At 42.9% G+C, this 15,045-nt stretch overlaps 1 protein-coding gene across 1 annotated transcript; it reads right to left on the reverse strand.

The window, feature by feature from the left end:
• Nucleotides 1–4,571: 4,571 nt before the first annotated feature.
• Nucleotides 4,572–14,577, reverse strand: LOC311024524 (DIS3-like exonuclease 2). The gene is made up of 20 exons (XM_084026959.1): nucleotides 13,832–14,577; nucleotides 13,580–13,710; nucleotides 13,387–13,440; nucleotides 13,158–13,259; nucleotides 12,793–12,976; nucleotides 12,561–12,625; nucleotides 11,958–12,187; nucleotides 11,698–11,871; nucleotides 11,353–11,432; nucleotides 11,111–11,223; nucleotides 10,863–10,970; nucleotides 10,527–10,760; nucleotides 10,138–10,217; nucleotides 9,770–9,953; nucleotides 9,369–9,455; nucleotides 8,820–8,967; nucleotides 8,441–8,571; nucleotides 7,935–8,039; nucleotides 6,759–6,863; nucleotides 4,572–6,362 (listed from the first exon to the last, which is right to left on the reverse strand). Exons 1-20 carry the CDS (start codon nucleotides 14,559–14,561, stop codon nucleotides 6,261–6,263), a joined length of 3,147 nt encoding a protein of 1,048 aa, XP_083883085.1. The 5' UTR covers nucleotides 14,562–14,577; the 3' UTR covers nucleotides 4,572–6,260.
• Nucleotides 14,578–15,045: the final 468 nt, after the last annotated feature.

The raw sequence follows: 15,045 nt of genomic DNA on the forward strand, positions 1-15,045 counted from the left end.
ATTTTTCCACATTAGACCTGGCGAGTGGATATTGGCAGGTTGAGGTTGGCCCCGCCGACAGGGAAAAGACTGCCTTTGTTACTCCCATGGGGCTATATGAATTTACCCGAATGCCTTTTGGGTTGTCAAATGCGCCTGCCACATTCCAAAGGTTAATGCACACCTGTTTAGGAGACCACAACCTACAGTCTTTGTTGATTTACCTTGATGTCATAATATATTCTCCTGACTTTGATTCACACCTAAAACATTTGGATGTCATTTTGGACAAACTGAAAAAACATGGCTTAAAATTAAAGTCTGACAAGTGCCACCTGTTGAAAAAAGAAGTGCAGTACTTGGGACATCGTGTGTCAGCAGAGGGGATCTCCCCAGACCCCGAGAAGGTGAAGTGTGTTCAAGAATGGCCGACCCCCAAGACAGTGAAACAACTACAGTCTTTTTTGGGACTGGCCGGCTATTATCGCAGGTTTGTGAAAGACTTTGCTAAAATAGCCAAACCATTAAACGAACTCTTAAGAGGAATCAGTCCAAAACACTCAAGAGCCTCAGGTCATCAACTAATTGCTAACTGGGACTCAACTTGTCAGGATGCTTTTGACACCCTAAAGAAGACCCTAACCTCTGCACCAATACTGGCTTATGCTGATTTTGACCTTCCTTTTGTCGTGTATACAGACGCCAGCAGCCGAGGCCTGGGAGCTGTACTGAGTCAGGTGCAGGATGGAAAAGAGGGTAATTGCATTTGCCAGCCGGGCCTTAAGCCCCACAGAGAAAAACGACAAAAATTACAGCTCCTTTAAGCTGGAATTTTTGGCTTTGACCTGGGCAGTAACCCAGAAATTTGCAGAATACTTGCACTGTGCTCCATTTGTTATATATACAGACAATAATCCTCTGGTGCACTTAAACTCGGCTAAACTTGGGAGCTTGGAGCAGAGATGGGCAGCGCGCCTGGCGAGCTTTCAGTTTGAAATAAAATATAAACCAGGACGTACTAATCAAAGTGCAGATGCTCTGTCTCGTTTTCCCCCAGAAGCCCCCACATCAGACTCTGAGGAGAGAAAAGAGGGGCTGGAGATACCAGCTTTCACCCATATTGGAGCCAGGACTGTGAAAGCACTGTGCATCAGTGCAGGAAAGAACATTACAAAGCCGAGCCTTCAAAGTGCTACACCGGGGATACCCTTGTTTCCGGAAAGGACACCTGACCAGTGGAGGAGTCTTCAAAATGCGGACCCCACTTTGGTCAGAGTAATCAAGTATGTACAAAGGGGCTTTCTGCCCAATAAAGGAGAGCGACAACGAGAGACCAAGCCAGTCCAGCAGATCCTGCGTCACTGACCCCGGCTTTCCCTGGTGGATGGAATGCTGTGTCGGACACGACAGGACCCAAAGGAAGTTGACCCCATAACCCAACATGTGGTTCCTGAAGGGGAGCGACATTATATCTGGCAGTTGTATCATGAGCAGGCTGGACACTGGGGCCCTGAAAAGACTGTCTCTCTGATTCAGAGGAGGTTTTTTTGGCCACAATTGGCCAAGGAGGTAACAGATCGGTGCGCACGATGCCAGCAGTGTGTTTTGCGTAAGGCTCCTAACTCTAGGCCTGCGCCTCTGACCCCTATTTTGACCTCTGCTCCCTTGGAATTATTGTCTGTAGATTTTTTGTCCATAGGTCACCCAGAAGACGCATACCACAATGTGCTGGTTATGGTAGATCACTTCACCAAGTACGCCTGGGCAGTAGCGACCAGAGACCAAACAGCAACAACAACAGCTAAGGTACTGTGGAATAAAGTAATCCAGCCTTTTGGTGCACCTAAACGTCTGTTGTCTGACCAAGGCCCTAATTTTGAATCGCATCTCATGAAAGAACTCTGTAACTTGCATAAAGTGGCCAAAAGCCACACTACGCCTTACCACCCAGCAGGAAATGGCGCTTGTGAACGCTTTAATAGGACCCTCCTAGGACTGCTGGGGACCCTGGGGGAGGACAAGAGGAACTGGCATGAACATCTCCCAGAAGTGTTACAGGTATACAACAACACAGTGCACAGCTCTACTGGCTATCCCCCACACTACTTAATGTTTGGGAGGCAGGGATTTCTCCCACAGGACCGCCTCCTAGGACTCTCAGAGAATGTGGGCTGCTCATCAGCAGAGGATTGGGTCAAATGTCACCAACGGAGGCTGCAGCTCGCATTTGAAAGGGCCGTACAACACAGAGACTCTGAGATGGCCAGACAAAAGACCTACTACGACCAGAAGGCGGATGGCTCACCACTGACCACAGGCCAACAGGTACTTTTACAGGACATGAGAGCCAAGGGCCGGGGTAAACTGGTCAATAAGTGGGAGCAACAACCGTACATGGTGATTAAGCAGCCAGACCCCGAACTTCCAGTGTATGTCATCAGACAAGTGGGGAGAAATGTTGAAAAAGTTGTGCATCGTAACCTCTTGAGACCCCTGTCAGCACCACTACAGCCTGGGATGCAAGGCCCCGGTCAGGTGTCAGATGGCCCGAATCATCGAGTGATCCAGCCCATAAGCCCCCAGCCACAGACCTCAAACAGGGGTCCCGTCGGGCCCCCATGGGTTGGGTTCTGGGTTCCTACAGATGCTGAGGCAAGACCAGCGTCCAGGACTCCAGAGCCCAGACGATCCACCAGAGCGACCAGAGGCATGCCCCCACAGCGCTACCAGGACCGTTAGAGCCAGTGTGCCGTGGCACAGTGGTCATTGGGACAATGACCGTTTCAGCAGGGAGGGGTGTAACAGGGTAAAGCTGTATCGGCTAGTAATCTTTGTATTGGTGTGACACTGTGGTGGATTTTGCTGTGAGTGTGTCTGCAGTGATTGCATGGTGACGGGCTAACTGGAAACAGGTGTGCTGGATAGGTCGGCAACCAGCTTAATTACCCACACACACTCTCTCCTTCAGTCTCCCTCTGATCTTCCCTGTGACAGGTACCTGTGTGGATGTGGTCTGAGGTCTTAAGAAATTGTAAGTGAATGTATCTGGTGTTGAGTCTCCCTCTGATCTTCCCTGTGACAGGTGGCGTGTGGCGTAGGCTGGAGTCACTTTGGACGCTGGGTCAGGTTGGAACCTCAAGGGCTGAACAGAAGCGCTTTACAGCCACGAAGTGGAGTGCAGCAGCCTGCAGCAGTCGTAAGCAGCACAGCACAGCACATAGCGCCAGCAATGATGATACAGCCTTGACACCGAACCAGTACACCAACTGACCAGCAGATCCAGCCAGCCTGTGTGAGTGAAGCCCGGCCACTCACCAGGCCACACGGAGCCACGCTCTCAGCCACCTCCTCCAGACTCTTTTAATTACTTTCCCCATAGACTTGATTAGTTTTTATATATTTCTATAAATAAAAAGGACTCCTTTAAACCGTATCTTTTGTCTTGTGTTGCCTTGTCCACTTTCACTGGTTGGTCAAACAAAGAACACTTTACACTCATGAAAGAAAAGAGAAAAGGGTTCCTTCTGTGTGGAGTTTGCATGTTCTCCCCGTGTAAGCGTGGGTTCTCTCCGGGTTCTCTGGCTTCCTCCCACAGTCCAAAGACATGCAGGATGGGGATAGGTTCATTGGTGACTCTAAATTGCCCATAGGTGTGAATGTGAGCGTGAATGGTTGTTTGTCTCTATATGTTAGCCCTGTGATAGACTGGCGTCCTGTCCAGGGTGTACCCTGCCTTCGCCCAATGTCAGCTGGGATCGGCTCCAGCCCCCCCGTGACCCTGAATACAGGATAAGCGGTAGAAAATGGATGGATGTTCAATTTGCTTATTTTAACAGACGAAATTATACATTTTATTTCAAAAGCCTAAACAGGGCATCAAAGCAATCAGCATGCAACAGGTAAGTCTTGTGCAAATCTTTGCTGCTAATGCCGTCCTTTTTTTTCCAGTGGATTTTCCGACCGATGGAGTGGCAGTTGAGGGACCAGGCTGCGGCTCGTCGATGCTGCATGGTCCCACAGGTGCAGTCCCCACCCCCGAACGGCCAAATATGTCATCCATTAGCTGTACAATGAGATATATATATATATATATATATTTTTGATACTAAAATTAAAAAATAAAAACAAAAATAACACTTTCTTCTTCATACAAATGAAAGGTTTAATTTGTAATCATTAATAAAAAAAAAGAATTCTACTACAGTCTTAAGTGGTCTGGTATGACCAGTTAGCAAACTTCTGGCGTTTACCATTAACACGTTAAATATGACAAACATACATCAAAACAAGCAATATTGTCATATTTTTGTGTCTACCTGGAAATTCAAATATTCACTCTCCTTTTATCTCTACTGAGGAAACCCATCTCTTCAGCAGCTAGCTTAATGCCCCACTGTTAGCCCCTAACATTGTTTGCCGTTTATTTGTTTATAGTCTATTAATCACAAACACTCCCTGGTAATAAATCGCACAGAGATTATCTCTGTTTATTCGCAATATAAACTAAACAGATGAGGGCGGTGCAACATTCAGTGGCTCTAGCATCACCACCTAAATGTAGTTATGTTTAAACCAGTATCGAGGGAGGGGAAAAAAACAGTTGGAGTCATTCACGTATGTATTTATTTCCCTAAAGACAAGTACAACTATCTATTGCTTTGTATGGTGGTTTAGCAGAGTACAAATTCACTTTGAATACTGACCAGAATCAAAGTTACATGTAACAACTTTGCAAAAGACACAGAAATTGTACTTGAATTTTTCTTTTGACTTTAACGGCATTCTCAGGTTTTCAAATGTGAGAATATTATTATTGAATCCTAATCACAGAAACACATCCTACTAAGTCTGTATATTGGTTTTGAACAATCACTTAACTTGCTGGTTTAAAATACATTTAAAGCTCACATCACAGACAGTGAAATAAAATAACTTAAAAAACAATAGCTAATGGTCTTTCAAGGAAACTGTCAAAAGCTTTTTCTGTCAAATAATAGATTTGAAATCCAAAAATAAAAACATTTTGAAGACTGAATATATGACACTACGTGGCACTGAGAACTAAAGACAGGCACATTGAGGAAGGCGCACAACTTTTAATCTTCTAAAATATGCAGCAACACTGACAAATCTTTTTAGCGTTGCTTGGTTAAATTAAGGCTGAAATTCACAGTTGACATTAATGAGCTCCATAAAGTATTTTTGCTGCATAAATCTCTTCTGAGCATTAAAAACCCCACAAATAACGCTTGGGACCACTCAAAAACTCATAAGGCCCTCAAGATCTCAAGACCGCCCCCCAACTACTCTCAGCAGCAATTCAAGTCATTCCCATGTTTTGTATTAAAAACAATAAGTTAGTTGATAAATTAGAAATCTTTGGCCCATCTTGCACATTAAGTACAGAAAGTGGGCCTCAGTTTAGTCCAGAACAATATGTTAGATCGATGAGACCCTCCTTCAAGACTTTAAATCAAATGAAATGTCCTAGGATGTGTTCTTCAAGACTCCGTCCGCAACCCAGAAGGATCTGAAAACGCTTCCTGTATAAAACACTATAAATACATACGACAAGGTAAAAAGTCCTGGATGGCGCGTGGTAACGTTAACATACTTGTTCTGTCAGTCTGATGTAGACAAAAAGGTTTTCCCTTGCTATTAATGCTACATTGTTACTGTTTGATTCACATAGCTCCACACTAGCCACAAGTTATATCACAGCCACTACAACATGTTACATGTCCTCACAAAAGGTCAATAAATCATCAGTAAAATAAAAACTACTTGCTGCTTTCCCCGTCAGACCGGAGTCGCAATTCAACTTGAGATCCACCCACTGAATTACAGAAAATAGTGAACCCATTAGTGGGACAATGAGGCCTTGAATTAAAACATATGTGTTTACGTCTTATTATAACTTAAACATGTCCCGTAGTCAACCAGTTTCCAACGCATAGCATAGTTCTACTTTCAAGATGGCTGAAGAATGAAAGCCAACTTTTATGCCCGGGGTGGGTACATGGTGCCAGTCAATAAATGTGGACTTCCATGTAATAGAGAAATTAATGGAAACCAAAGAAAAGCTGGAAGCTCTGTTCTTCAGCAAATCAAAACTCAGTGGGGGATTTCAATTGAAATCTGACTCCGACCTAAACTCCCATCAGCAATTCCCCTGCTTACCACAGTAATACTGCTTCTAAACTATTACTACTAAACCAATAAGAAACAAAATGTGCAATTCAAAATGTCCATATGAGCATTTGTGTGTACTATTTAAGGGTTTACGAGTCGTTTTCCCTGGGCCTCTTGAGCACCGCGTTGTACTTCATGGCTGCATCGTCCGCTTTGAGCTGCACCTCCACTAACGTGAAGATTGAAATGACCTGCAAGTGGGAATAAGAAATGATTGTTATTGCCATTTACATTCTACATCATTTTACACCTTAACCCCTGCTAGCTGGTTCATCCCTTCAGGGAACAAGTTAGTAATTTTGATTTCCTCTGGGTTTTTTCTTCTTCTTTATGCTGTTAATTGTTTTATACATTTACATTTAATATTAACAACTCATCAGAGAGGGCTGCATAAAGGTCATATACCTTACCTGAGAGGATACTGTAGTAAAATGATTAATAGTTTCTCTGTGTCTCAACTATCATACTACTGTTGTTTTGATGTACCTTCAAAACTATTATCAGACATATTTATATTGAATAATATTTCTATTTTCCTATTATTAGGCTAAACGATGACAATGGTATTTGGAGTGTGGAGTTCTCACCTGCTCAACTGGAGCGTTCTCTTGGTCCTGTGCGGTCCAGACCAGAGTCAGCTCCGATTTCTTCCCCACCTTATGATAGCGGAATGAGTCCAGGCCCTCAACAGACTGAAGGTGGAAACAACAATTTCAAACTGTTTCAAATGAAACTGTCACTTCACTTTCATGTCTCTCCTGAACAAGCTTGTTTTGGGGAAATAATAGTCTGGTTACTCGCGGTAAAAAAAAAAAACACAGTTCGATACAGGCTGGTATATTGGAAAAACACACCCCAGCCCGGTGACTCGCGGCAAGAAGCACCGGTGAAATACACTTTGCGGCTGTATTAATATCTAAATCTATCTAAATAGCAATATAAGTGGCTTCCTTTGACATAACTGCTGTTAGAAAGTGAAGAATGGATTTCATAAGTGGAGGTATTTTGCCGGTGGTAACATTATAAGTCAATCTGGCAAAGATGTACACAATTTGAGTTCCAATGGCAGAGTGGTGCCGTTTCTGTAGAGCTCGTTGACTTGCAGTGGAAGTGGACTGCAGTTAATTAACCGCGGCCTACAATGGCCTCCTGCGGACGATATGCTCAACTCAGTCCTGAAACTCCTGAACGCCCACGCCCGCTGCTGCACAGAGCGCTGTTTGTTTGTTTATTCATACTGAATGTATCGTGTGTCCAATTTGCACCAAATTTGCACGTCCTTTGGGTCCCTCGCAACACACCCGCCATGGGTAAAGTAGATGAGATGGATGGTTTTTGAGATATGCGTAGGGCATACCCACGTACAGACACTGATTTATTGCTTTTATAGTTAGATGACAAAGCTGAATTGAAATATATTATACACTGAAAAGATCTCAGAAAATGTATATAAATATTGCAATAATATCAGTAGACCTAGTGACCTTGAGATTGCCACTTTAAGAGCAAAAACATTGGAAACATTTCATTAACTACCAATGTATGAACAAATGTAAAGCTGTAACTGTTATTATTATTTTAATATTGTTTTTATTTTCTGGGAGTAGCTTAAATTAATAATGTAGGATAGCACTTCAGGCAGGTCCTTTTCCGTACTGTACTAGATTGTATAGTGTTTATACCTATTGTATTATGTGTAATGATTCATTAATATACTGCTGCTACTAAATTGATCCCTTCAAATAGAGTGTATTAAAGCTGACCTTGCAGTAAACGCGTTTCTGTACTCCATATCGAAGAACCAGCACATCAAAGGACTGATCAAGCACGCGCATCACCATGGCCTCAGAGTCCAGAGGGCCGCAGTCCTGTGGAGCACAGAACAAAACATACTTCAGTAGGGTTTTGACCTGGGAACTGGTTTAAACTCACACTTTTTTTTTTTTTACATTTTTTGGGGCATCCAGATGAATGGCTGGAGGATACCAAATAAGCTGCAACTCAACTCACCTCACCAGCCATATTCTTCAACTAGAACCTGACCAGCAAATAATGTCAACCAAAATTGTTTAACTTAGGAGCTCAAATGACAGAATATAACATCGAAAATAAAGGCAGATATTAAACGTATGTGACACCACATTTCACAATATATGTTGAGAAAAAAACCCTCTGAAGCAAAAAAAAAAAAAAAAAAAAAAAAAAAAGCAGAGATCTACCAGAAAGAGAAAAGTGTGTGTTGACAGAATACTTCGATTTGGCCACCCACCTTTACAAACACTCCAAAGAAGAGCTCAGAGCTGAGCTTCTGGACTGTCTTCGACATAGTCTTCTTGTCATTACAGTGTGATGCCTGTTTTTCGACTTCTTTTGCCGACAGCCCCAGATTAGGCCCACAATCTGCATGCAAAGTGAACACACACATAGTGAGTACCAGAGGAAACTGACGTACACACACTAGTGAAGTGCAGAAACAATGACAAAGGCAACAGTACTAATAACACATCAACTCAATATGAGATCTGAGGCTGCTTTTTCTCTTTTCTACATCATCAACCAGTTATATCTTTCTATACGAGCCCAACACTATCTGACCCAAACAGGACATTCTGTTATTTGCTTAAATTTTCTAGAGAGAAGGTACACACTCAGTGAAGAAGCCAGAAGCCGGTGCACAATGATGTCGGCGTAACGTCTGATGGGGGATGTGAAGTGAGTGTAGAGAGGAACGTTGAGGGTGTAGTGCTTAAACAACTTCTGATCCTCAAGAACACCTGTACAGAAGTACAACGCCATCTGGAAAATACCAATAACCCACATTTAATATAGAAACGTATTGCTGGAAAGGTTTCTTCTTACAATAGTACATATTTAGTTCCAATCTCACAAAACAAATTATTCTGTACTACATTAAGTAGGAGTCAGGATTGTCAAATATTCATAACATTATTTTCAAAATCAAATAGTTTATGCGACTATCATCTTGAGACAGAATTAATGATTTGTTACCAGTGACTTTCAAATATTACTTTTGCTCAAAATGCCATTACAACTGATAAGACGCCATGATTTTCTTTAACGGTAACAGTTTATTCTAATTTTTGTCAATTTTAAGAAGTCATTTGTCTGTGTTCTGCACAAATTTGAGAAATGGATAAAAACAAGGTGTCCTTCAGAAGTGTTCACGTAGCTCTAACCAGCATGGGTCTGAAGCACATGTGGGTGAGGACTTCCTTTCTGGCCGTGGTATACTCATCATCACCAAGACCACTGTGGAGACTCCTCTGCATGGAGAAGCAGAAAAGAGGCTTTAATCACATATACTGACTTATTCTTTTACATCATTTTCATAAAATCAAAAGACTTAGTGAATCACTTATTGAGCTTCAGATCCACTGTGAGATACCAACACATAGAACACAATAAAATAATACACTGGACAAGAATTGTAATTCTTATAATGCTGAGATTCTGAATTTGATCACTTAAAGATAAGCTTAACTTTGTACCTTGCATGCTGATGCAGGACGACACATAATTTCTAGTTCTACTGAGATTTTAGAAACCGGGCTACATCTGCTACATTGTGAATACTGACATGCAACGCTCCTGCAGAAGAGAAATCTATGTGGATTCCCAACTGGTCACAAAGCTCCTGCAGCTCATCCACCATTTTGGCCTTTGGTGGCAGGTGGTTTCTGAGCAGGGCCAGCTGAGGGAATCTGGAGTGGATGTGGTGCGCTGTGGCAATGTTAGCCAGTAACATGAACTCCTCCACCAACCTAGAGAACACAGTTATATATTACAATGTTGCTAAATGGCCAGAGCGGTGGAAAAATAACAAACAAACAACCGATATTTACCCCTCCAGACTAAATATATCTTTAACACGCATCACATTAAATACATTTTTATTTTGGAGAAGAAACACATCAGAGATGTATCTGAAGAGGGTTTGTTACTCACTTGTTACTATCTCTGTACTGGTAAACATAGCAGCCTTGAGGCATCATGGTCTCTTTGTCCAGGGTGAAAGATAATTTCATCTGAAATTGAAAAAGGCATGTATGTGAAAATAATGTCAAAAAGCTGACAAATTAAATAATGTGGGTTTTGTTAAAAATAATTTCTAATGCACAACTGTTATATAAGAATTATTGGGTTATATTAGGTTAACTGAGCTCAAAACTTTGTTAAATCTCTTCCAGCAAACTCTTAAATTTACTTGGATGAACCCTAATTTTGCCAAACCATGACCGGTGGGCTACACAGACTTTACCATGCCATACAGCATAACTAAGAAAAGAAATCCTACCATAGAGACCACAGTCAAACACAAGTCAACAAAGGCAAACCTGGTCCAGTCTGAGGGCTCCTCCTGAGAAGCGCTGAGCCCGGAGGTTCTTGGCAATGGAATGCATGTTGAGCACAGCCCGATGGATCTCATCAATGGGGTGTTCGGGATCGGCAGGTGGCAGCTCCTCTGCAGTGAACATCTTTTCAGGGGCCTCAATCATGCTCTGAGCATGGTCGTAACTGAGCTTCACGCAGGAGCGGATGACCGAGCGGCCAAACCATTCACTTAGGATCTGGAGGGGTGGGGCAATGGAGTGGAACCAATGAGATGATACACGAAACAGAAAGAAAATCCAGAGCAAATCCTATCACAATTTAATTTTAAATGGCCATACCTTCCCCTCCGGTGTGATTTTCCAAATGACAGAGAAAGTCAGTTTGTCGGTGAGAGGATTCAGACTGCACAGCTCTTCACACAGTAGCCTGGGCAACATGGGGATGACCTGGGCAGTGGCAAAACAACGGGAAGGCATTTAGTGATGAAGATAGCATGAAAGGTATGTTTATTAAGCTACAAATCAACAGTCAACACAACAACTAGTAGTTTCAAGTATACTTCTGAAGATGAGCAAGGAGCCCTCACCTTTTGAACCATGTACACACTAGTTGCTCTTTGACTGGCAACGGCGTCCAGAGCGTTGTCCTCCTCCACGAAATAACTCACATCAGCAATGTGGACTCCCAACTCAAAGTTGCCTGTGTTTGAAAAAGACGAGACTATGACACAACCTCCCTTCCCACAGGAAAAACAGTATCTATAATCACATTTAATCATCATCATCATCATCATCATCATCATCAAGCTCAGCAGTTCAGGTAGATTACCATCCGGGAGTTGTTTACAAGACAGAGCATCGTCCAGGTCTCTGGCAGTAGCTGGGTCGATGGTGAAGATACACTCCTTCCTGCACATGAGAAAACAGTGGTTTTTTAATCATATACATATACTTAATTCATTAATTTAAATTTAAAATGCTTGTTTGCTGCCATGGGGTGCCAAACTCAATCCCAATCAGCAAAATAAATACAGAAGTTCTGCGTTATTAGTCTGAATCTACAGAGTACACTTCCCTCGTTTTGTGCCAAAGTGGATCTGGCTCATTTATCATTTTCCCACTCAGAGAACATAAAAGCTAAAAACAATGCAGAGCTGGAGCATGAATGGGATACCTCAGATCTTTCCTCTTCGTCAGCTCCTCAGGAGGGATGGTCCAAGGCAGGTTCTTGGGTAGGCAGCCCAAAACCTCATCTGAGAACTCAGAAATATCGACTTTGTGCTCTATCAGGATGGCCTCCGTCTCTGGCTCGATTTCTCCAGCCTGGCCAAGTGTCTTAGCAAGATGACTGGATGAAGCATTACCAGAGAGTCAGGCTGCTTGTTATACTGTTAAAATGGCTGCCCTGCATCAAGCTTTGAATACACCACTCACCCTTCTGCAAAAATGCTGTTAGCTGACCAGTTGGTGATCCTACATATGAACAAGGTGTTGGTGTAGTCACCCGGCCGGAAAGGAAAGTCTTCGGGACAGTCAGCGAGGAAGACGTTAATCCGTGGAACCCGGTGGTCCACAGGGGAGAACATGGCAAAAGGCTTATCTGGTAGGAATTTCAGGAAGCCTGCCACGGCTCTCGAGTGTTTCTTTTCAACAATGTACACCACCTGGAAGACAAACGAATGTGAATACTGTGAATACTTTTGTTATCTTTGGTTCTAATTAATGCAAGCAGTATTCATGTTAGGCCTATCAGTGATGAGAAATGTGTAGCTTTTATTGTCAAGTAGCCAAATTATTTGTTAAGTTGTTGTGGTACGTCATTGGCTGAAGGGGATGACGGTTTAGGCCTTCATTGGAGTTTAGAAGGATATTAAAGCTTCCAACACATACAATCAAGTTACATTGAACTGTCTTGTCATGCCCTGAGCAGTGCTTCATGTTGAGTAGAGACAAAAACCCTGCATCATTGTGGTTCTTGATAAAAAAGGAAGGGATGGGGTGAGTAAGAAATACAGATAGGATAGGCGAGACACTCACTTTAGCAGTCTTTTGGAGTATTTCCCCATTGGGCCGTGGGGTTGAGTGATCTTCCAGAGGCTCCCCTATTTCCATCAAATGACAGGAAAAATGTAGATGTGTCAGCTGATGTATTCACTTTGTTTCTAGTTTACTGGCCCTGAAACTGAATCATTTTAATTTGATATCATAGATCCCATATTAATTGAGTTTGCCGAGAGCTGCAACACCAACGACAGCTCCATCACAGTACTTGTGTCAGCGAGGGTGGTATTCTGTTTTTTACTGATGAGTTCATCCTGGTCGCTACACTGGTCTTCCACCATAACGTTGGGCTTGGGCGTGCCCTCCGTCTTCTTTTGTGCCCTCTGCACCATGTTCTCTTTCTGGGCCCCTGACTCACTGGCACCGTCACAGTCAGTATCTGACCTCACAACCTAAACAGACACATTCATCATCCCCTGCCGGCACACTTATTACTGGAGGGTGTTGCTGTCCTGTGGAGCTAAAATGGAGGCTGTTACAAGAATCCAACTTTGAAAAGATGATGCCCAAGTTTACGACATGGGGCTTACAAACTAAAACTAGACTGTGCATATTTGGGTTAGTGTTGTCTACCCTCCACAGCTCCCGAGGGAGGATTTGCACCACCACTACGTCTCCGTTCAGGGCTCTGTTGCGAGAAACAACTCCGTCCAAAAATATATCCCGTGTGTCATCCTGAGGAAAAAAAAATATAATAATAATAATAAAAATAAATATATATTATTTTTTTTTACAGAATCTATTAAACACATGTCTGGGGCAGGAAAACAATGTTGTCAAATTAATTCTGGTTTGAACTTACAGGAGATGGGACGTATGCTTCTTGGTATTTCTTTGGGTTGATTCTTAACTGTCCCTGCAGGGGAAGCATATCGAATTTAGAAATGAAATCACCATTTTTTTTTGTGAGATTTGACCACCCATACTTAATATAGATTTGAGTAAGTCTGAGGTGTCTGAGGTGAGGACAATCAACAGTAACTGTGGGTTTGTACCTGAATGAGTTCTCCTCTTTTAAGGCCATGGGAAACCTCCTTAAATGCCATGTAGGATTCAAACACTTGTTTCTTTGCTCCTCTGCCTCCTTTGTTCCTGCCCTTGTCAGCAGGGGAATTTGCAGTTGAAGCTGAAAAAGATTTAACTCATTGATTTAATCCATCATAAACCATCAAATGTATGCAACTACATTATTCTAAATATTATGTATGTACACCTGCTGACCAACATTTAACAAACCCACAATTTACCTCTGGCCTGCTGAAGTCTTTTGTCTTTGTCATAAGGAGACTTGGGCCTTGGGTCAACACCAGATTTTAGAGTCGCTTGTTTTGGCATTTTTTTCTTCTTTGCCTTATCTTGCTCCTGTCCACTCGTAGCGGCTTTCTTACTCGGGGACTGGGGACGTCCAACAACTGAATCAGCCTCTTTTGAGGCAACATCTCTGGGAGTGTCCTTGTTTTTCTTCTGCTGCTTCTGGTGTTTTTTTTTCGAGTCATTCGGTTTTAAAGAGCCGAGTTCCTCACCAGACTCAACGTCTCCATCCTGGCTGGTGGCGGTGTCTCTTCTCTGTCCCCATCGCTGTCTGTCAGGCACCCCCTGCTTTCTTTCATAGTCCTGCGGTGCACTGCGGGTGCTTACTTTCTCCATGTTTAAAGAAAGTGAACTCTCCGCTCCTTTACTTTTCATTGAAGATGGGGAGAAGTCACTGGAATCAGAGAAATCATTGGTCACTTGATCCCTTTTGCGCTGTGGTATGTTCTGTCCGTCACTCTCGGCTTTGAGCAGGGTGCTCGGCCCGTTTCCTTCCCTTTGAAACGCGGTGTCCTTTGCATACTGCTCCACATACAGACTGAACTTCTTGCTGCTGTGCTGTTTGAGGAGCCTGGCATAGGCATCTTTTTGAGGAGGAGTGCTTGACTGATTCTGACTGCGCTTTGGCTCTCGGTTCGGGTTCTTTGATTGCCGAGGAGAATCCATATGGCAATCCTGAAAAACGCCGTCTCTGAAAAGACCAATGGCATAATTAATGTTGCAGTACACGTAACTTTGTGTTGGGGCTCTTAAATTAGGCAACAAATGGTGACAATTCAGTGCTCAAAATTGTTATTAGTTTGAAGAAAATGAAAGCAACTCTTCAATAACGTTAGCTGGGTTCTTGCTGCGTAACATGAATCCATTAATTTTACATCACATAACGTTATAAGTTACCCGATTAATGTTACCTAAAAGTTGCATTGGGTTATGAATATACGAGACGAAAAGCTATGTTTACGTCTCGGCAAGCTCAGAATGCCCTTTGAACATATCCCAGCAAACATTTTGACGTCTATTTGACGTCTAATCAACGTCGGTCAGGCAGGTCGATTCGACGTCTACCAGAGGTGCTGAAATGAAAGTTTTTCTGACGTCAGTCTCATGACCAACGTCATTTCGACGGCTCTTCGACGGCATCAATTCACGT

The sequence above is a fragment of the Eutrigla gurnardus genome (genome assembly GCF_963514095.1).
Source record: "Eutrigla gurnardus genome assembly, chromosome: 2".
Taxonomy (NCBI): Eukaryota; Metazoa; Chordata; class Actinopteri; order Perciformes; family Triglidae; genus Eutrigla; species Eutrigla gurnardus.